This window comes from Centrocercus urophasianus, unplaced genomic scaffold, assembly GCF_019232065.1.
Source record: "Centrocercus urophasianus isolate 14NV4802_14NV808 unplaced genomic scaffold, USGS_Curo_1.0 seq_12, whole genome shotgun sequence".
Lineage (NCBI taxonomy): Eukaryota > Metazoa > Chordata > Aves > Galliformes > Phasianidae > Centrocercus > Centrocercus urophasianus.
Window position 1 is genome coordinate 48,639,622 of NW_024884364.1, and position 21,473 is coordinate 48,661,094.

The 21,473-nt window shown below is 41.8% G+C and overlaps 2 protein-coding genes across 5 annotated transcripts in view; both read right to left on the reverse strand.

The window, feature by feature from the left end:
- Positions 1–15,438, reverse strand: part of CLCN4 (chloride voltage-gated channel 4) — a 37,554-nt gene extending 22,116 nt beyond the window's left edge. The window contains exons 1-4 of the mRNA XM_042811003.1: positions 15,345–15,438; positions 4,698–4,849; positions 4,257–4,356; positions 136–323 (exon numbers count right to left, since the gene is read on the reverse strand). Of these exons, the coding sequence (XP_042666937.1) occupies positions 136–323; positions 4,257–4,356; positions 4,698–4,841 (432 nt within the window). The 5' untranslated portion in view covers positions 4,842–4,849; positions 15,345–15,438. The remainder of the gene's footprint in view (positions 1–135; positions 324–4,256; positions 4,357–4,697; positions 4,850–15,344) is intronic.
- A 3,303-nt stretch (positions 15,439–18,741) lies between these two features.
- Positions 18,742–21,473, reverse strand: part of WWC3 (WWC family member 3) — a 97,799-nt gene continuing 95,067 nt past the window's right edge. For all 4 annotated transcript variants that reach the window (XM_042809981.1, XM_042809980.1, XM_042809979.1 and 1 more), the window contains one exon: positions 18,742–21,116. In XM_042809981.1, coding sequence (XP_042665915.1) covers positions 21,050–21,116 — 67 coding nt within the window. In that variant the 3' untranslated portion in view covers positions 18,742–21,049. The remainder of the gene's footprint in view (positions 21,117–21,473) is intronic.

Here is a 21,473-nt window from a genome sequence, read left to right on the forward strand (position 1 = left end):
ACAAAAAAACCACGTATCTATTTCCATTCATAAAGTTTTCTCTTTCAGAGAATCTACCTGGAAAGATCACCAGCAAGTATGAAAAAAGAGGCATTCCCTGGCTTCCCTGACCCACCCCAAAGAGGGCTCCCATACCTCTGACTGGTTTACAAGAAGTTCAGACCATTTCTGCCACTGGGGACATTTGTCTCTGTCATCAAAGGTCGTTTCATTAGACGTCCAGCAGCACTGCTCGTGGCTGTACCAGAATGCAGACAGGCAGACACCTTCCTTCAGGTCTGTCATCCAATCCACAGCTAAATCTATCACTCCAGCTAACGTGCCTGGAAAAGAAATGCATGAAAAGGAGATGTGGCACCGAAAAATACCAAGCCATGACGTAAATACATCTGTTTATAATAAAAGCAAAAAGACATCATTTAGGGAAGAAGCTGCAATATATATCATAGAATCATAGAATCATACATTGCTCAGGTTGGAATGCATGGACATGCCAAAGAAGTGGAAGAAACAGTGGGAGAACTGCAAAGAAACAGCCGTACCAACATGTTTGATTTATCAGCATTCTCTCCTAAAGCTTTTTTTTTTTAAATACTGTTATTTTCATGCTGGCTAATTGACAAAGATGCAGGCAGGCATACCATCTGATGCACGTCAGCAGGGCTGTGTGTAAGGACTAGGCCATAGGGCCCAAGCCACACTGTGCATTTCAGGGGTGGATAGGAGGACACTGCTGCTTTCCTCCAGTCCTTCTGGTCCCAAGATGGCAACCTTTTAAAAGGATGCTTTCAGTGCAAAAACAATATGGATGCCAAATTTTGACTTATGAACTTAATGGAATCAGAATCTTGATGTGTGCATTCATTACCAATCCGAACACACAGATTAAAATTGCTCTTCAAATTCTCTCTTTGTGGACGTAAGCCCTATTTAAGCAGTCTCCCAGTAACTACACAGCCCTACAGCGACATCCAGTGGACAGAAGACGCGTAAATTTCACGCGGTGTGACCCCAAGGGAAACAATGCCTTTCCAGTGTATTTTGTCGGTGAATTTCAGTGATATTAAAATATTTTGGAAAAGGTAATGGATCGTCTTTATAGTTTCAAGACTTTTATTTTTCCGCTTCCTGCTAAGTATCCAAACAGCTGAAGGGACGAGGTGTGGAGGGCTTGCTCTTTTTTTCCCTTAGGAGTCAGTTCATTTGACCTGTAAATAAAGTTTCTGCTTTTTATTTCTGTGAAATAAGAAGAAAATAATAACAAGAATAATAAAATTCAAATAATTCACGCATGCACAACCTGCTTTTTATTCACCAAAATAGAACCAAAAATAGCATCTACTTGTGTGACCTGCTGTAGGGAACCTGCTTTGGCAGGGGGTTGGACTCGATGATCTCTGGAGGTCCCTTCCAACCCCTATGATTCTGTGGTTCTGTGATTCTGTGTGATCCACAGGGCTTTATACATGAGCATATTTTCTAAGCATCTTAGCAAGAGTACCTGTCACAAACTCAACTACATTAGCAGTGTCGAATTTTTGTTGTAACAGAAGAGTATGAAGAACTATACACAGAATGCCAGAATCACTAAGGTTGGAAAAGTCCTCTAAGATCATTTAGTCCAACCACCAACCCATGGCACCACACCCACTAACCACATCCCCCAGTGCCACATCCACATGTGTCTTGAGCACCTCCAGGGACGGTGACTCCACCACCTCCCTGAGCAGCCTGTGCCACTGCCTCACCACTCTTTCTGAGAAGAATTTTTCCTAATATCCAACCTGAACCTCTCCTGGCCTTTACTTAAGGCCTTTACTTCTCATCACATACCGGAAAAAACCACAATAAAACAGGCTGCAGGAGCAGTGATGCCTGTAACAGTGACTTTATTTGTAGGCCTTGACTTTCTTTTGCTCTCTCTTTCCATTTCCCCAGATTTCTTTGGAAATGATGAAATACGTTTTTAGACAACTAGAAACCATCATGCTGTAACATCAGCATGCATAACTCAGTGAGATACAGTAAACTATAAATTCTCCAATTTTCTGAAACTTTCAGGAAATGACAGAAAGAATCCTCAGCCCTTGAGCATAAGCACCAAATGCTGTGCCTCGAACATCTGTTGGTGGATTTATCATTCTCTGTTGTCACTCCAATCTTTGAAGTTCACGTAATCTATAATCAGACAATTTAATATTAATGCTACCTAGTAGAAGGTGCAAATAAAGGAAGCTTTTGAATGTTTTTCCCCTAATCAAGTGAACAACAGAATAGGAAAATAACATTCAGTTCTCTAACACACGCTTCCATGCACCTCTGTGCCTCTAAGAAAATGTGTGCAATTATATATTGAACTAATCCCTTTTGCTACATGGAATCCACATAAGGAGGAAAATGCTGTGATTTACTACACACATTTTACAGAGAAAATCACAAGAAGAAAAGACCAGTGCTTGCAGATTTATAATACAATAGTTATTGATTAATAAGCCCAGTGACCAGAACTAGATTTTATCCAAGTTCCAAATCTTTGCAACTTCAAGTGAAATTAATGGAAGTTGCAGAGAGCTCAGCAACCCAGAATGTCAATCCTTTAACTTTGAAGCTAGACATCTTAACATTGCTGTCTAGACATGTCACTGCAGAACTGCAGTATAGAATATGTTTATTTCCATATTTTTCCATCAAAGGAAATGAATTTGGTCCCCTGGTCTATACTTCCTCCACCTGGAATGAAAAATTTAAGCTAACTTTAAACTCCTGGGCCTGAATAACTTTTCCAAGTGCCTTTGGAAATACATGGAGGCTCCTGCCATCCCCTCCCCCAAAAGTCCCGCCTTGCTGGCCTCTGTCCCCACCAAGGCTGTGGCAGGGACACAGTTCCCTCATGCCCTGGATCTACTGCTGCTGCTTTCCCCTCCTCACCTGCCCTGTTCTTGCCCCTGGCAATGCCTGGATTCAGCTGCCCAAGAGCTGCCCCACGGCCATGCAGCTGAGCCAAGGCACCATCTTTGACAGGCACAGAGTACATGTATCATTCCAAGAGCAGACAAAGTCTACAGCCCAGATCATGAGCACGCAGATAATTTTTTTCTCTTGCTGGTTCACAAGTCCTTGCCCAATTAAAAAACAGACTAATCTCTATTCTTTGCGGTAAAACATGCTGTTCTGCACTTGTGTCATCACAAAGTTTGCAGAAGTTAATGCACTTCAGCTCCAGCTTACCCTTGACCTGTAGTATGTAGGATAGATGTATGAGCATTAGAGCTTTAATGGAGGTTATCAGTTCTGGGTTTTGGTGCTGGAACGAGCTTTCATTGTGAACTGCAACTGAAACTCAAACCTTGGACTTTCTCCTTCTTCCCATCTCATTCACCCATCAAAACTACTGTGGAAAAATGTATACAACAGAACCATTTGCCAAAATGTCACTTGATCAGTGTTTTCTCAAGGCCTTCCTCAGCACTTCTAACACACCGGAACAGCTATGATAAATGTGTTAAGTTGACAGATAGCAGAAAAGAGATTTACACTGCTTGGAAACCTGTGAAGCTTTGCACTGTGGTTCTACCAAGCACTGTCACACCAAGCACCCTGACATCACTGGAAAAATGCAAAAAAATGACAGCTGTTTCAACTTTATAATAGAAGTAGAGCTTTCCAAGTTGGAAGATGTGCTAGTGCGTGCAAAAGACAAGAGCAATTTGAGCAATTAATGAATTTGCCATCTGAGTTCGAACAGGCTGCTAAGTGTAATGTCTGTCTGGCTTGAAAGCAAATGCAGAACTGAGTTTGAAATTGTATTTTCCCTTCATGCATATATAAAAAGATAACCAAGTGGACGTAATGATTTACAAAGCTCCCTCTTGACTGTACACAGCCAACATTTTCTTTCCCCACATGACAACATCTACTTGCAGAATGCCATTAAGTGAAGACAAGGGGAAAAAAAAATCTACAATAAAACTGCCTAGTTTGAATTGAAGACTCAGAAAGTAAAAATAGTCAATTGAGAGTAAAGTACTTACATACTTATTTTCAAAGAAAATCTCTCTATAGATTAATGGTGTTTTTTCCAAGCCAGCACTCAACAAGAGTGCTTTTATTAAATCTTATAACTGCAAGGATTCATAACTATTTTCTTTAGTGTGAAGCATCAGTGAACAGAGAACGAAGTAAAGGGAGAAACAAATGGTACTGCAGCAAATTTGGGTGAGGTGGTTCCAGGAAAAAGTAATGTAACACACACATACCTGCCAGTAGTCCTATGAGAAGCATTACAACCCATCCTGACCAGGCATCCAGCAAACTCTTGATGAATTCCCATATGGATTCCTTACTTTTGCTTGTAATCTGAAACGATATGTACACTGAGTTGTGTTTTTGATTCAGGCTAACGCAATTTTAGTGCATCGTGGCAAAACAAACAAACAAAAAAGTTAATCCAGGTTAAAAATTCTTCTACTCTCCACTCCCTCCAGTCCCAACCATACTTTAGAGATGCTCTGCTATAAATTGCAGAAAACACTTCCACATTTACAAACTCAGGATACATCAAACCTATATTTTTATAAGTTCTCCTCAAATGATACTGCAAAGTAGGAATTAAGGGCATTGGAAAACTGCTGCTTTTTCTCTCAGCTGAGATGGCCATAACTCAGGGTCTGTGACACACCAACTCCAGCTGCCATTACCTTCCTATGGCGGTCAGTGTCACGTGATTTCTCTCGCAGCCAGTCAATAGTGTGGAAATCTTCATAAGTCCCAACGTCAGGAAAAGGCTCATCCAGAAAATCCATCAGGTTGCCAGAACCATTCATTTCTCCTGCATTAACCATATTAGGGTCTGTATATAGAGGGGAAAAGAAGTTTTTCAGTAAACTCATGCAGCTTTTCCAGACATATCAGAACCAAGTTTTCCAAAATCTTTCCACAAACTCAAGAAAACATGGCTCAGCAATTCTAGTGGGCACTTACTGAAGTCTATGCATTACCACTAGGAAAAGTATACTGCTGAAGACTACTTTAAGAACTTGGCAAACTTCTAAAATCCAGCACAAAAAAAGTATGGTGCCCAAGTGTAGGAATACCACATTTTTTTTGCAAATAGTGCCCCAAAACCCAGGATGGTTCTGCTTCTTCTGCAAAGTTAAATGCTTATCACATTCTGGAAGAAGTGCCCTACCTGCGGTGAGGTTACTGAGAAGACAAAGTTACTAGCTCAGAAGACAAATGATAATGCACTAAAATTAACCACTTATCATTCAGCTGGATTTTCAGACTACAGAAATGAAAGCAGAGAACCATCCATGCCCATTGTCCTGAAGCCTCGGAAACTATGCCTATTTCAGGTAGGTGTAGTTGACATCGTCTCCCGTAGCACTGGAGAATGTGGCAGCATACAGCTTGGATAGTTGTACTCTTCACTGACTAAAGACTGGTTGGATGACTGGCACAGTGAGAGGTGAATGGGGCTCAATCCAGATGGCGACAGGTCATGAGCAGTGTTCTTCAGGGGTCAATATTGGGACCTGTCCTGTTTAGTATCTTTATTGACAAACTGGACAAGGGGATTGGGTGCATTCTCAGTATGTTCCCAGGCAACACCAAGGTGGGAGGAAGTGTCGATCTGCCTGGGGTAGGAAGGCCCTACAGAGGGATGTGGGTTGGTTGGATTGCTGGGCTGAGGCCAATTGTATGAGGTACAACAAGACAAAGTGCCAAGATGACGCCTTGAGTACTGTGTTCATTTTTGGGCCCCTCACTACAGGAAAGACATTGACACCCCAGAGTACGTCCAGAGAAGGGCAATGCAGCCCTTGAGATTGATTGTTCAGCCTGGAGAAGAGGAGGCTTAGCAGATATGTTATTGCTCTACAGTGAGGTTATAGCAAGAAAAGGAGGTTATAGCAAGGTGGGGTTTGGCCTCTTCTCCCAGGTAATGTGTAATCTCCAGTGATAGGATGGGAGGTAATGGAATATTAGGAAAAATTCTTCTCAGAAAGAATGGTGAGGCAGTGGCACGGGCTGCCCAGGGTGGCGGTGGAGTCACCATCCCTGGAGGTGTTCAAGAAATGTGCGGATGTGGCACTGAGGGATGTGTGGTGAGTGGGTATGGTGGGGAGGGAATCACAACTGGACTCGTTGATCGTAGAGATTTTTTCCAACCTTAGTGATTCTATGAGATCCTCATCAGCACAGAATGACGTTGCCTTGTAACTACTGTACCTCTCTTTCCCACTGAGACCTCAGAAACATTTGGCTATACACAAGAAGGACTGCCTCCTTTACAGGGTCAAGTCCCAAAGCATCAGGATACAGAAAAGGCTGACACCATTCCCAATGTAAGGAACCTTTAGTTAGCAAGAGAGTCTTTTAAATAAGTATTTTAGGCACACAGAATTCAACCAACTTAATTTCATCCATCCAAAAGTTTGGTGTCTAGACCGTAAGAACTACCTAGGCTGCCTCTGGAGACAGAGAAGGATGTATTACTCTAAAGAGTGATATAGTGTCATCCATCCTAAAATAGGTGTCTCGGTAATACAGTCTCCTGGAGAGTACCTACAATTTGCAACCTGAAAAGGTAAACATAAAAATAATAATAATAAAATAATGCAAAACAGAAACAGTGTATTAGACTACTATCACCTCACAAGGAAAAAAAAACAACACACACACAAGAAAATATACCAGAAAACTAGTGACAGATGCAGAATTTGAGTCTTAAAGAACTGATTCTGCAGGGCCAGTAATCCCTTGACAGACACACAGTAATTTTTGCAGGCTATGGATGAGGCTAGTGCAGCACTACAAACTGCAATCTACATTCCTCCTTCAGATATGGAGACAGTGGTTTCACGTGCAGAATTTAGATCTTTGAAGCAGTGAGAGAATCTCTCAATTCTGTTATTAGAACAGGGAAAAACATGGCACATGAGCTTTAAATCATTCATGCACTCTGCTGCTGAGCTCAGCCTGCTTTATTTACTGCCCTTTTTCCACACATTACCCCTTTTCAACTGTTTTCTTTGAATCCCATCCATTTAATCTTTTGCCCCAGTGTTGACTCCAGGGATATAACAAGCATGAATAGTCAGCTCCACCAGTGTGTCTTTGCACCACTGAGTAGGAGGACTTTTTGGACTACACAGCCAATGTGCTCAGTCCAAGCAGCTGAGAAAAACATTATCTTACAGGCAAACAGCAGATCACCATTATAACTCTGTAGAAGTCCTTTTAAGTGTGCAAACTGAGAATCAAGCAGGGCGGTCTTAGTCTGGGGAAGGTGGCCAAATGCAGAGCAGGTGTCCCATGTGGTGCTGCAGAGCACAAATAAAGAGCCACAAGATGGAAGTGGTTAAAAAGAGGAGTGACAGTTGAAAACAGCAGTATTTAGTACAGCAGATGAGAGCACGCTCCTGCACTAGTGAGAAAAATGAGAGTCCGAAGGTAGGATGCTGCAGCTGAGACCAAGGAGTTGAAGCTGCAAGTAGACTCAGGTTCAGCATCTTGTAAACCATGGCTGGGGGCTGAAGTGGGAATGAAGCTGGAACGAAGAGAAAGAATCAGACAGTGCTATTATTTTGTAGCTCACAGATCATGTCCTTCAACCTACTCTTCCTATACAGTGAAGAAGTACCTGTAAGGAACATGCAGTCCAGACTGCTTGCCTGAACCCAGGGAATCCTGCTGCTTTATAAAAAATGTCTGGAAATTATTGTGTTGAAAGAGTTGGCAAGTTCTCCTTAATGCTACAAGAAAGTTACCCAATATGCTAGTTATATCACATAAAAAATAGCTTCTTAAGTATGCTGTCAGTGCCCAGCACATGACAGTTTTGTGATGGATAATACCAGGCCAGACCACAGGTACGTGAGTAATTACAATCTTAGCCTGAATCTAGCCCAAACATACGTGCTGTGCAGCATGTCCAGGGACACAAGGAAGTGCTAGAGACTGCAGGGCCAAGGGAGACTCAGAAAACAAACTTTGAACTCTAGGTAGCGTTGCAGTATCTAGAAACTGCAGCTAGATGGATGATTACCTGCCTGAAACTCCATGCCAGCTGCCATGCTTTTGAATGCGGAGATGTGATGTCAGATTAGACAAAACCCAATTCAGGCTCCAACACTTGTAATTGAGTTGCACAGAGATCCCACGATTCTTACATGCTGGCACCATTAAGTACCACTATCTTTCTCCTTATTGGCAATTATTTCTCTCACCTTTCTGAGGCATCTGAAACAGTCTCCAAAGCTTCTTTCAGGATGGGTTAACTTGTCCTCTAGAGGTTCTTGCAGAGATCTTTCCATTCCTGCTAGCAAAACTACAGCCTTAGACTACCAATTTAATTATGGATATTTTAATCTAATACACAAATGTTAAGGGCAAATGAATGTCGTCTAAACATACACCACAGCCAGCTGCACAGTAGCAATCCACTCTAATGACAGCAAAAGTACAAATACTCAGAACGTGTGTTGTCTCATCTAGCATCACAAATCTGCACGAGACTCTGGACACTGGAATCCAAACTCCTTTTGTAGCTGATGAAAGAGAAATGCTATTCAGAGGCAACTTATCTCGCGTATTTGAGACATTCACATTATTATGAGATGATAGATTGTTCCCTGTGAGCGACAGTTTCTGTTCACAGATCACAGAGACATCAGAAGTAGCCATTCTTGCCTCATTAATTCAAAAGAAAACATTGCAATTTCATTGCATACAGAATTAGTAACAAATACAACTCTTAGCCACTCCTAATACCCCAAAATTTGGATACTCCAGCAAAACCTATATACACTGAAAAGTGTTGAACGTAGTTATGTTGCTGAGTGACTCTTGGATATGCATGTTGTCCCTTTGTAGTTCCACGTCTCAGATGTCGTTGCTGTTCTTTCAACTACTTTTCCAGATGCTGATGAAACAATTTGTGCAGCAGCAAATGTTTCCTGCTTAGTCCCCTATTCTTTTCTAATAATTCCTGGCATTCATTTTGCTTAGGACATGCATCCAAAATTTTCCCTGAGCAATCTGCTGTAGCTCCAAATGTATTCCAGGAGAGGCAGAAGCCCATCATTCTGTGGGATCTTAGGGTCATTATCCCCATCATTTTGTCTTTATTGACCTTGAATCACATCTGCCACTTCATTCCCTGTGATTCAGCACGGAAAGAATCTTCTTCAGCTCTTTATCACTGAATAGCTTAATATGTCTACAACTGGAAGTTTTAATCAATATTCTGCTCTGTCAACAGTAAACTGATTCTTGATAAAAGCTGAATGAAGAAACAAATCTGTTGGAACCAATAAACTTGCAAAGTGTTGCATGAGAGGAGATGGAGGCAAGGATCAAAAGTACAGCTCAACTGTTAGTCCATAGGACTTGATGCTGGTATAAAACCAGATAATTTTTGAGAAATATCTGAAAGATCCCATATAAAGAAAGCAATACATGCATTAGTGCAGACAGTTTGCAGGAGCCACGGTGAGCTGGCTGGTGGGCTGGGACGTGTCCAGGAGCACAACAGGTACCATATAGATCGTAAGCATAGGTCTCTTCTATTACATTTACTCCTTTTTATTATTTTTTATTTTTATTTGTTAAGTAGTACTGTCATACGTAAGGTCATGCTTTTTTTCTGCAGGTCCCATAGTGAGTAAAGTCATCTTGTGATTCAAATCAGCTGTACGATACACAGTAGCTTGGAGCTAAGTTTTATGGAAAAGTGATAAATTACGTTTATAATAGAAATGCTGACAACCTATGAACTGAATGTAAAAGCTGCAGCTAGAAGGGGCTGTATCAGTGAACTGACATTGTAGGTATTACATTAACTGACTGTTTTGATCTGAATTATGATCTGAAACACTTGACATGGCAAGCACAGTCCAAAACATCCCATGGTTCAAAGAAGCTGAAAAGTACACTGATGGGAAACAACAAGCTGAACAGTCATCAAAGGAAAAGTCCTGGCCCTCGCCTATTGCTACTAGATATGCTATGGTCTCCTCATCCTGTTTTCTGTTTTAATTGGACACAACATACAGTACATTTTGAAATGCATTTCTAATAAGTTTCAAGTTACTTTTAACAGATCACAGTTACTGAATTACTCCAACACTTACAGTATTTCTAGCAGATGAATGTTCTCCTATACACTTTCATTTTTATTCTGTTTTCTGTAAAAGCAGCAGCATGGAGTTTGCTATGTGAAAAACAACCACGCCAACAGCAAAGCACACCTCTGTCAATGACTCCTTTGCTGTAGCATGAAGAAGTGAGTGTGGCAAGAGGCTGGCGGGAGAAAACTGAACCCTAAATACCTGCTGCAAGTTTCCCAATCTATATTTATTTGTAGTGACTTTTCCTAGGCACATGAAAATCTCCAGGTCTTATTTTACTTAGGATCTGATTATGAACAGTGCAGTCTTACTGGTTTACCAGCTGACAATCACATAGAATGATAGATGAATTGCCACTCTGTGCTTGATTTTAGTATTGAATGCTCCTAGTATTGAGTGCTCAAAGAAACCAAGCATGGTGCTCCAGCCTCATGGCCAGCCATACTCCGCACCACAAACTGCTCAGTATGACCTGAGCACAAGCACCTCATCTGGAGAGCCGAGTGCCATGCTGGCAGCTGGTCACTACTGCACCAGCAGAGTGAGTTGGAAAAGTCAGCATTCAGAAAAAGGCATAAGGGAATGAGGCTGAGGCTCACACTGCAGGAGAAGAGTCCCAGAGCAGAGCACAGTCACATCAGAAGCCTTCAGTACTGCCTGGCAGGAGAAAATAGGCTTGATAGAACAGGGTGTCAGCATGCACAGGCATTATGAAGTTGCCTTGAAATAAGTATCGCAAGATTACTAGGGGCAAATATGCCTTCTGGGGAGTGGTGAGAGCACAAGGTTTATTTGGTTGGGAACCAAAAATGCCCAGGGGCATTTCTACCTCCATCCCCTGCCACACAGAAGATGACCTAGAAACAGCACATCCTCCAAGGTATAGAAGGAGGTAAATCATCACCCAACAGCATCTTACAAGAAAGATGCCTTCAGTAGAGGCAGGCTGAACCGTGAGTAAAACGTGCAGTTTTCTTCAGTCTGAAAAATATCCATGAGCGATACAAGGCTATTCATCTTGAGAGCCTCAGATTGAGCAAGGCAATCCATTTACTGACCCTCTGCTTTAACAATGGTGCCTTAAAAAACACTGGGTGAACTCAGTCGCAGGCCTTTCTGGAGACATAATGTGGCATGAAAAAAAAAAAAAAAAGAAAAAAAAAACCAAACCATAGAGCAGTTAAATTGGGAAAATAAAGATGGATAATAACACTGGCAAATCCTTACAGTCCTTACTCTCTTACAGTTCAAGGATTAATGGCTTGGTCCCAGCGTATGAGTAAAGCATGCTGTGAAACCCTGCCATCTCCTGCAGCACAAACACAGGCAGACTGCCATATCTAGAACATAAATTTAAAACACTGCAGCATGTTACTGTACGGCCCCATCACCACACATTAAGGAGCTTTCTGCTGTGGTAGCATGGGCAGGCTACATGCAGCCAATTTTGGATGCGTGGCTTTACCCTGAGTAACCTCTATGGAAAAAACGATGAAGCCACAGCCAAACTCAGCAAGCACAGGGCAGCAGATCACAGGGGAGAGGGCCTGGGAGGCAGAGGGGGGGGAAATATTTGGGATAAGCGGTGGAAAACTGAAGCACAAAAGTCTCCTCCAGACTGAACCACAGTCTCCGAACACTCCCTTCAGCCACCGCACGTGCAAAGGGTACGATCACAGCAGCAACGTGGGAGCAGGCCTGGAGCACAGGGCACGCAAAGCCTGGGGCCCAGGGTACGGGGCAGCACGGCCTGTTTGGAAACCTGGGCACCCCATGCGCCCCACAGCTGGTGGGAGCTATAACAAATAGCCCTTGTGGCAGGGGACGTAGCAGCCACAGCAGAGCTAGGCCAGCTGCCCTTAACCTCCCGAAAGGCCTCCAGGCCATGGCACTAACTCTCAGCACTGGAGGCCTGAGCACCCAGCGCAACCCAGCTCCTTCCTGGAGCGGGTCTCCCTTTGGAGACAAGTTCCATTGGTACGAAACATCACGTGTCTGGTCTCCACTCAAAGTTTCTTGGAAAATTTGAGCACAATTAGTGCAGCTGCTGAGTTATGTCAGCTAGGGAGGGGGTCAGGGGGAACCTAATTCTTTCCCCAAAATGTCAAGTGGAATGTTTACGCTCGCATTGCTCAAAATGGGCTCCATTGTGAAGAAAAACACTGCTAAACATACTTCCATTATTGCCAGCAAGCTTTAACAGCCCCCCCAGTAAATGTAGCCGCTAGCATTGATGTCAGGGCTGCAGAAACGGCACAAGCAAAGTGTTGTTACGGAATGTAAGTGGTCTGCATTTCTCAAACCAAGCTGAAAAACCTTTATTAAAGGATGTTCCTCCACTGACATCCCACCAGCACCACGAGCCCTGCAAGTAACAACCCAGCATACCTTGTTTTTTTGAAGAAATCTCTCTATCTCCAGAAATACTCAAAACTCACCTGGATGCTTTCCTGTGCAACCTACTGCCTCAGCAGTGGTTGATGTCCCAAGAAGTTTGCTTGGTTTGCAGCACTGCCCTTTGTTTCCTCAGCCAGAAAACAACAGTATTAACAGAAATAAATTGGTTTCCAGGAAGAAAAAATATATATTCAGAAATAAGAGAGTTGCATTTTAATCCTAAAAAACCATCCCATTAAATGGTGCTTTTAACACATTAAATAAACCTCTCACTGAAAACATTTTTAAGCTCTCAGCTTAAAATAAAGCTGGTAAACCTGCTTTAGTGGAAAAGGCATTAATGTGTTCTGCCATGTCACTTCTCGTGATTTGAGTGGAGGCGGTGAGTCACTCCAATGCAGATGGAGGTTTGTGTTTTTCTGACAGGGCACTGGTTTGTATGGCAGCATTTGCTGCTGGTGGGCTGCACGCATACAGAACAGTGACTTCATACCTCCAAGCTCCTCCACCTGCAAGATGGAGAAAACCCACCCTTGTTATAATGCTTGAGAGCAGCATGTTAGAAGTGCTTTAGGAACAGCAACCTGAAGGAAACCTGCCAGTCTTCTCTGTTAGCATCAGCTGCAGGTCATACATGATTGCTGGTTCTTCTGGTCTAGAAAGGAAGAAATCTGAGCAAACCCAGAACCTTCTGTGTATGTGTGCATTTGTGCTGAGAAAAGCTTTAGACTCCTCATCTATAACCTGTCCTGGTTTCCCTGCCTGTTTGCTCCACGCTGACCATCCAACGCCATCCCTGGGACCCTCTCCAGTCCTGCTTTAGAAGGCTCAGGCTGCTGCCTCCCTTGGCAAGGGGATGGGCACTACCAGAAGCCAGAGGGAGCAGTGCCCTGAGTGAAACACAACATGCCTGGGCAAGCACAGCCTTCCCAGCAGCACTATTTCCAGAGTTGCCATTTTATAAAAAATAGCTGCTAAAAGACTTGAGTCCTTCAATTTCAGAGTTGCCCCAGCATGTGTTTAGACTGATACCTTGTCCAGTGTTGCACAAAAAAGCCTTGATTCAAATCAGGAGCCCAGGAAAACAATTGCTTTATACGGATCTCCATACAGCACTCAGATACGCTCAGAGCTGGTGAACAAAACACGTTGTGTCTGTAACACTGGTTTGCAGCAGCTGGGGGGTTGCACTCTTCATGAGGGCAAAGGGCCATGCCTGTGCATGGCGAGCAGGAACCGAACTTGCTGCACTCCTAAGGCTAGAAAGAATTGAGCCAGCACTCCTCCTGATGCCTCAGAGGAAGTTAAAAGAGGAAATTCAGCACTGGTGCCATCAGAATACAGCCTTCTATCTCATCAAATGACAGGCTTGTATTTCCACTGCTTTTGAGGCTTGATCTTGAAAAAACAAAGATTCTATTTGAAGAAATAATAACAAAGGCTTTCTATTTCTAAAAACTGCTGTCTTCATTGGTTCCAGAGTTTCATTGCTACTGCTGTTCATTTTGTTTTCCATATTTCTGACACAACCACATACCTTATTACTTGAGACTGGAATGTACCTCCCTCCAGGATGTGCAGCCTACACACCAACATTGGAGATGCAAAATCTCCTCAGGTGTTTGGCTTTGACCCGAGCCATGTCACACTTCAATGATGGGGAAAAAAAAAACAACCACAAAAACTTGAACAGAGAGGAGGATTTTCAGGAATAAGAGAACATTCTGCACGCTGTGACTGACGTGCCACCTGTCTGCCTGTCCTCTATGGAGCTGCAGCTGAGTCACCCTCCGTTCTCTTTCAAGAGCGCACGTTTATTCATCAGAATTCTTAATGCAAAAATAAACAAGCACAATTTCACTTCTCTGACTGGTATGAATTCAAACATGAATTTAGCTTCTTGCTTTTACCATTCTACTATTCATATTAAGGACAATAACAATGCAATGCAAATAAAAAGCCAACATACATTTAAAAATACATCCAGAATTTTTTAAAGAAGGCCATGCAAGCCACTCTCTACAAATTTATGTCTTCGTATATTTGTATCGTAGGAAAAGAAAACAGACTCTGGACTTTGCCACAAAAATACCCCTGTCCAAAAAATCCGTTCAGTGGGGCTTTTTCAGCCTTTTGAGCAGCTTGTGTAAGAGCTGAAAATCTGCTCGTCATCTACTATGTCCTTTCTGGAATGTTATTTTCCACGTTTATATTGGATGACAAACGATACCTATCCTATACTACAGCAGATCATGTAGGAAACCTGTCGGACTGGGTACTTGCAAACCACGTCAGCAAAAATTAATGAAGGAAAAGCCTCTTTCCCCAAATACAGCTGCTAACCCCCTAAGCAAGTTAATCCTCATATCCTTTTTAAGCTCAGACACATCTCTCTCTACAACAACTTCCTTTAGGCAGCCGTTAAGGTAAGAAAAAGCCCACAGCAATAAGCCACAAAACTGGCCATGCAATGAAAACGGTGCTGCTGGTCCCTCCTCTCTCTGCACGGCTGCATGATGATGGCTGCTCCGGCAAACTGAGCTCAGCATACATATGAAGGAGCCATATCGAAACGCAGGGACAAAAGGCCTTCCTCGGCTTTAAGGCTCCAGCTGGCAGCCTTTCTGCTGGAGATGTCAGCTGGAAGAGCAGCACACAGCAGTAAGCAGCCTCTGCACCTGCAAGCCCTCTGCTCGCAAAGAATCTGTTCTGCCTTCTTTTCTAGCAGCAACTCTGCCTAACGGAGCCGGAGCCCCAGGATGGCAGTGCAAAGCATCTGGCACGCTAATTTGTTGAAGAATTAATGTTGCTTACCTGCAATTCAACATCATTTAGCCCAGTCCCAAAGATTTCAAAAGCATCCTTTCTTTAGTGGTATGGCTGCAAAGCACTGATGTCATGGGGAGGAAGCAGTAATAATCATGTGACTGCATCCTCCGTCTATAGGATATCTGATAGGAGACGGGGCAGAGAGACAAAGCAAGCTGTAATCCTGCAAGATTACACTGCAAGCTTCTTTATCCCTCCCTACCTATTCTTGAGCACTGCATTCTTGAGCACAATACCTGGTGCTTTTCTTTCCCCCTCACCTGAGAAGTGGTTGCTTTTTTTCTTTACAGAGAGTTCATAAATTCTGCTGCAGCAGCACTAACAAACACATTTTTCATGAAGAAAAAGCAATTTATAGACTGTACAAATTAAGATGCATTCCTATTCACCATGCAGCAGCACCCAGGTGTTGTAATAATCCTATTTCATCTTTTTGAAATATGTAATCCCAGTGGCCTGGGAGTCAGACAAACAAATTCCACCATCCCTTGCATTTTTCCTTCTCCTCACGCTCCATTTCAAGCTTAGCAGATTGATTAACCCTCCATAGCCAAGCTTTGCAAAATGACCCCAGAGGCTTAGTCCCTAACGTTATCTTCAATCTCCACCCGGTTCACTCATTAAATCATCCCACCTGCACCCTTCTGCCTTTTATCTGTGAAGCCATTGCTGCTTGAAAGATCCTCTCTTCCTTCAAAACTTCGGCTTAAATCCTCCTATCAAGTATTTCAACACTAGAACATCATAAAATGTTTTGTTCAAATGCAGTGATTGTCTTTCATCATTTTGCTCAACTGCGCATTACACGCCAGCATTGTTTTGTTGCCTTTTGTTCTGCTGTTGTTATACCCTGCAATGTATTGTACTCAGGCTCTACAGCAAAATAACCATGTTAAAGTTGATGGTACAAATGTTGCACCCCCCACGAGGATCATGCTGTGCAACACAGGGTTATTACTATTCAAGAAGACAGCATACGAACACTTGTGCATGAAACCTTATTTCAGGACACGTGCCTTACAGCTTGGTTCATCTTATCCAAACTGTGCACAGACAGCTTGTACACTTGAGGGCATTCAGGGGTGTGCTTTGTATTATCAAGCAGGTGCACAGGTAGGCAGAGGAAGACCTTGTCCAGGCACACATGATAACGCCCATGAGTGACTGAAGGCGCACACATGGTTTCCACAAACCTCAAAGGCTGAGGAGCACAGTTCCAGAAGGTCTTTCTGTTCCAGTGTGCTTAGGCAAATACCTGGGGATGCTCTAAGCAGACAGGCCGGCCCATCAGAGCAAGTCAGTTGGTACAGAGTGCACAGAATCTTTTCAGAATGGCTCCACAGCTCCAGCAGATCTTGTCTGCAAACCAGAGGAAGTTCCTGAATTCCCTGTTTCTCATATGGATTCCACAAACAGAAGCCACATTTTCAATTTTATTATGAAAACTGAGCACTTCACTTGCCTCACCTGAAATTCCTACAGCCTTCTGGAACAAGGAACATGCCTTTAGAAAAGAGATTTGATTATGCCCTTTACATCACAGCACAGATCACATTTCTCTATTGTTCCTGCATCAGCAACAGCTGCAGACCTACTATAATCACATCAGGAAAGTGGGGCAAAGTGAAAGAACTTCTTGTCAGTGTCTGTTATTTGTGCCCATTAGAAGCAAAATTAATAAGCCAGTTGAATTATGTGGAGGAATTTAAACACTAGCACTTAATTTTTTTCCTTGATAATTTATCTGCAATTTTCCTTGATCACTTTATTGAGAGAGTGTAGGGAAAACAGCAAGCAGCAACGAATTGGTCAGATGCAATCATAAATACTTAGGAACTTTTGTGTCATAAGACACATAACAGAACATAAATACCATGTCCTAGACACAAAATAGCTATTATATGCACTAACCAAATGAGAACAACGGTATTAACCTCCTTTTTCTTCCTTGATAGACTTACCTAAATTCCCTTCCCAGTTTTCCTCATCTTCCTACAGATGAACTCACTGAGTCTTTTGCTGAATGCATATTTCCACTTGGATAGTCTGGCTGTCATAGGAACAGAATACCTAACTTACTACAGAATATGTCATTCTATAACCCAGATTCTATTTCCAAGAAGATTTTAACTTCCAAGAATGCTGAGATGTTCTGAAGTACAAGCAAGTCACTTAGCTGATACATAGAGAGATTCCAAAACCAAATCAATTTCATGCTTTGGCATTTTCTTCCAATCTTAGTGAGTCAATCAGGTAGTCTCAGGAAAAGGGAAATAAGTGTTCATATGCTGTTTTGGAAAAAAAAAACAACAAAAAAACCAAAGAAACGAAACAGTTCTTCCTTTTGCTAGCTTGCAGTTTCTGAAGTCTCTCTGTAAATATATTTTTCTTCTCATAGTCCCATGCCTCTACTGTTAGAAAAGAGATGGGATCCAAAACAAGCAGTAAAACTCCATCCTCCCTAAAAACACAATTCAAATCAGTTTTGCATCATACTGAAAATGGACACAGAACATGTAGTTCATCTAACTGCTAAAAAAAAATCTGCTCTTTATATATAGCACTTACCTTGAAGTTTTGCAAAGCACTCACACAAAGCACTCACAGCAAGAAATATATACAAGACTTAATTCTTATATCAGCAGATCCATACCAACCTACCCATTACAACTTTTGTAGCTGATCCTGATGGCAGCGAGACAGTTGGCATTCCAGATGACTATTTCAAGCAGACCATTTTAAAAATAACCTAAACTCCGTCATACCCTTAACGCCCTGCAAATCCTGCACAGAGAAAGGTGTCATGTGTCAGTACTTCCATTCTGACTGTGCTCCTGCAGCTCAGGGTAGTAGAGAGCAACAACAACAACAAGGGTCTTTCTACAAATATTAAGGTGGAAAGCACCAGTAAAATTCAGCCTAAAAATGTTAATGTGTGTTCTTTTGAGTGGTTTCCAGATTGGGACTGGTCATGAACTAAGATACTATAGGAATAACAGTGTCCAAACACAAATCTACCAAGTAAGAAATCCTGCTAGGAAAAAAAGAAAAAGAAAAAAAAAAAAAAGACAACTCAGTGTGTGGTAGAGGAGCCAGCCAGGAAATTTGGAATATTCAACCATGAGCTTTAGATACAGGTGTCAACTCATTGTGAGCAGTAACCACATAGGAAAACATATCCGCCATTCTTTACACTCCGCATCCATTTCAGGTCTTCAGTGGAACTTCCCTAGAATCTCTGAATTCACAGATTTCCTCTTTATTTTATTTGAAAGCATTCACTGTTACTCAAATATACAATGTCTTTATGAAAGGGTCACAAATGTGGCAAATATAAACCCCTGAAACAACGTCTTCTTCTGTGGCATTAAACAAAATTCTATTTGTTTATGGCAAATTATTTTATTTTGTAGAAGAAATACTTTCAAATAATACAAAAATGACACAATCATACAGAACTGTGACAAAAACAAGAGAGATGAATACTGAATATGATAACTCATTACCACATCAAGACAGAACTCGTTACAGTAATCAGAATCACAGACTCACGAGATAAACTGATGACGTCTCACAGCGGTCACTAATTAAAAACACCAACAGAACCCCCTAACAGAGAAGCCACCAGACATCGTCCCTTTGTTATATTTATATGGTCAGAGATCAATTTAGGGTGGGAGGAAGGTTCCCAACCCAGCCCTTGCACAAGGTGGGTCTAATGCAACCAGGCTGCCCTGGACCATACCCAATCAAGTCCTCGATCCCTCCATGGACAAAGAGCTCATAACCTCTCTGGGCAACCTCTTCCAGTATTCAGACACTGCCATGAGAACACGGTGTTGTCTATTCTTAGCACAAAGCAAGCATTTCTGGAAGCACTGCATGGTAACTTAGGATAAATACTACTATGAAAGGGCCTCCACTGATCATGAGACATGAAATTCCGACCAACTGATCATTTCAAGTAACAAGCACCTGAAAGCTTGCTGTCCCTAGACTTTTACCCAAACACTAACTTGTTTTTTATCTGTATAGTTTAAGTACTAGTTTAAAGTTAACTGTCTTTGCTAATCATCCTCATTGAGTAATGACTGAGATTTAACTCCCCATGTCCAAACATGTGGCCTCAGATTGAGCAAATAAGAAGCAATTTAGCTTCACTTTCAGGTTTTCCTTACTTCTGACACACTTACAGAACACAAGCTCTTGATACAAAGAATGCTTGCAAAATATTTTAAAGTACTCCCATTGATCAGAGGTTTTCATGAATCTGCTTAGTTTCTGACTGCTGCTGCTTTGGTTTCTTGGCATAAAAATTTGAAGCCAATCTGACCTGGGCACATCCCCTTGATGAAAAGAGAGCACGATCTTCTTTCTAGGCAATTCTAGCAATTTGCAAAGTTAGTCTTGTGTTGGGCACCTCTTTTTGTAGGTAATGCATAATTAGAAAAATACAAGAAGCTCTATTATAGTAGCTTAGTAAAGAAGTATTTTTACATACTTGCAGGATGCAAGGACACAAAACTGGCATTCTCGGGAATGCAGAGCGACAGTCTTTCACGACAATGAACAAGTAAAATTATTTTTACCAGATCTCAGCTCATCCAATCAGCAATCAAGTGAGCTGTATCTTCCAGAATTGTAACTTCCTCCCTGGAAAGCGTCACTGTTCAAAAGAACTCACATGCAGTAACCTCAAAACAGATCCTTTAGAAAGAATACGTGTTTAAGCACCCTTCCTTACTGCAGCTGCTTTCTGAAATTAGCACGTATTCCTGAATCAGGTCAGAATCTTGAAACTGTAAGAATTGCTATATCCCTTTAGCAGTTTAGCTAGCTCACAGAGCTCTCTTAACTCCCTTTCCCTTAAACAGCAAAACAAAGATCTGTCACCCTTTTCCTTCCTCCGTTTAAATTGAGCATCTAGTTAAGAATATAAAGATATTTTAGAGACAACCGAAATGAAAACATTCTATTAGTGCACAGTAAGAACATGCAAACGAATTCTGCAGTGTTTAACGTCGCTTCTAATCACTGTTAAACACACTGCAGGTGATAATATTTTGCTATGACACAGACGGTGCTAAAGGATACAATGTACATAATAAGCTACAGATAATAAAGCTGAAAAAAGTGACAATTTTAGAACATAGTATTTTCATTTCAGGTATCAGAAACAAAACCAGCTCAATGGTTCCATTCTACTGTATGACAAATACTGAAGAACAAAATTTCAGTCTTAAAATACATCTTAAAGTAGGTATTTTCCTTCAAGGAAAAAAGGCACTATAAATAAATTACACTACAGTGAATTTGCCTGAACTCACTTTGTTTCTGTCTTCCAGCCTTTAAGTCAAATAAAACAGCATAAAAACTGTACACGCTCTTAACAGGATAGTCGATCTTTTATAAAATAAGTTGTCTTCAGAGATGTCAATTTCACAACAAGGAAAAACCAAGCCTTGTTGTAGTCGCTATTATAAAATATATATATGTATATATATTTATATATATGTTTTTGTTTACTTTTACTTTTTTTCCTTTTTTTATTTTTTACAAAACGTGTATATTAGCTTTTGCACTTTCGTTTGTTTGCTTTTTTTTTTTTTTTTTTTTAAAAGAAACTTGGCTAATCTAATAACTTCATTAAAATAAAAGCGATAAATACTTCATGTTTACAATGCAACATGTCATACATCATCAGCCGGCAGAGGAGGTATGTTAATCCTTGGTCTTGTAAAAAATGCTATCTTCTCTCTGTGATCAAAAAAGATGAAAAGAAGTCAGACGTACGTCATAGAATCACAGAATCATAGAACGGCCTGGGCTGAAAAGGATCATCTAGTTTCATCAGAGATCATCCAGTTTCAACCCTCCTGAGATTATGTGAATCACACAGAATCTCAGAATGGCCAGGTTGAAAGGGACCTCAAGGGTCATGAATCTCCACTCTCTGCCACATGCAGGGCTGCCAACCTCCACATTTAATGCTAGACCAGGCTGCCCAGGACCCCATCCAAGCTGGCCTTGAACACCTCCAGGGACGGGGCATCCACAACCTCTCTGGGCAGCCTGTTCCACCACCTCACTCTCGCTGTAAAGCACTTCCCCCTG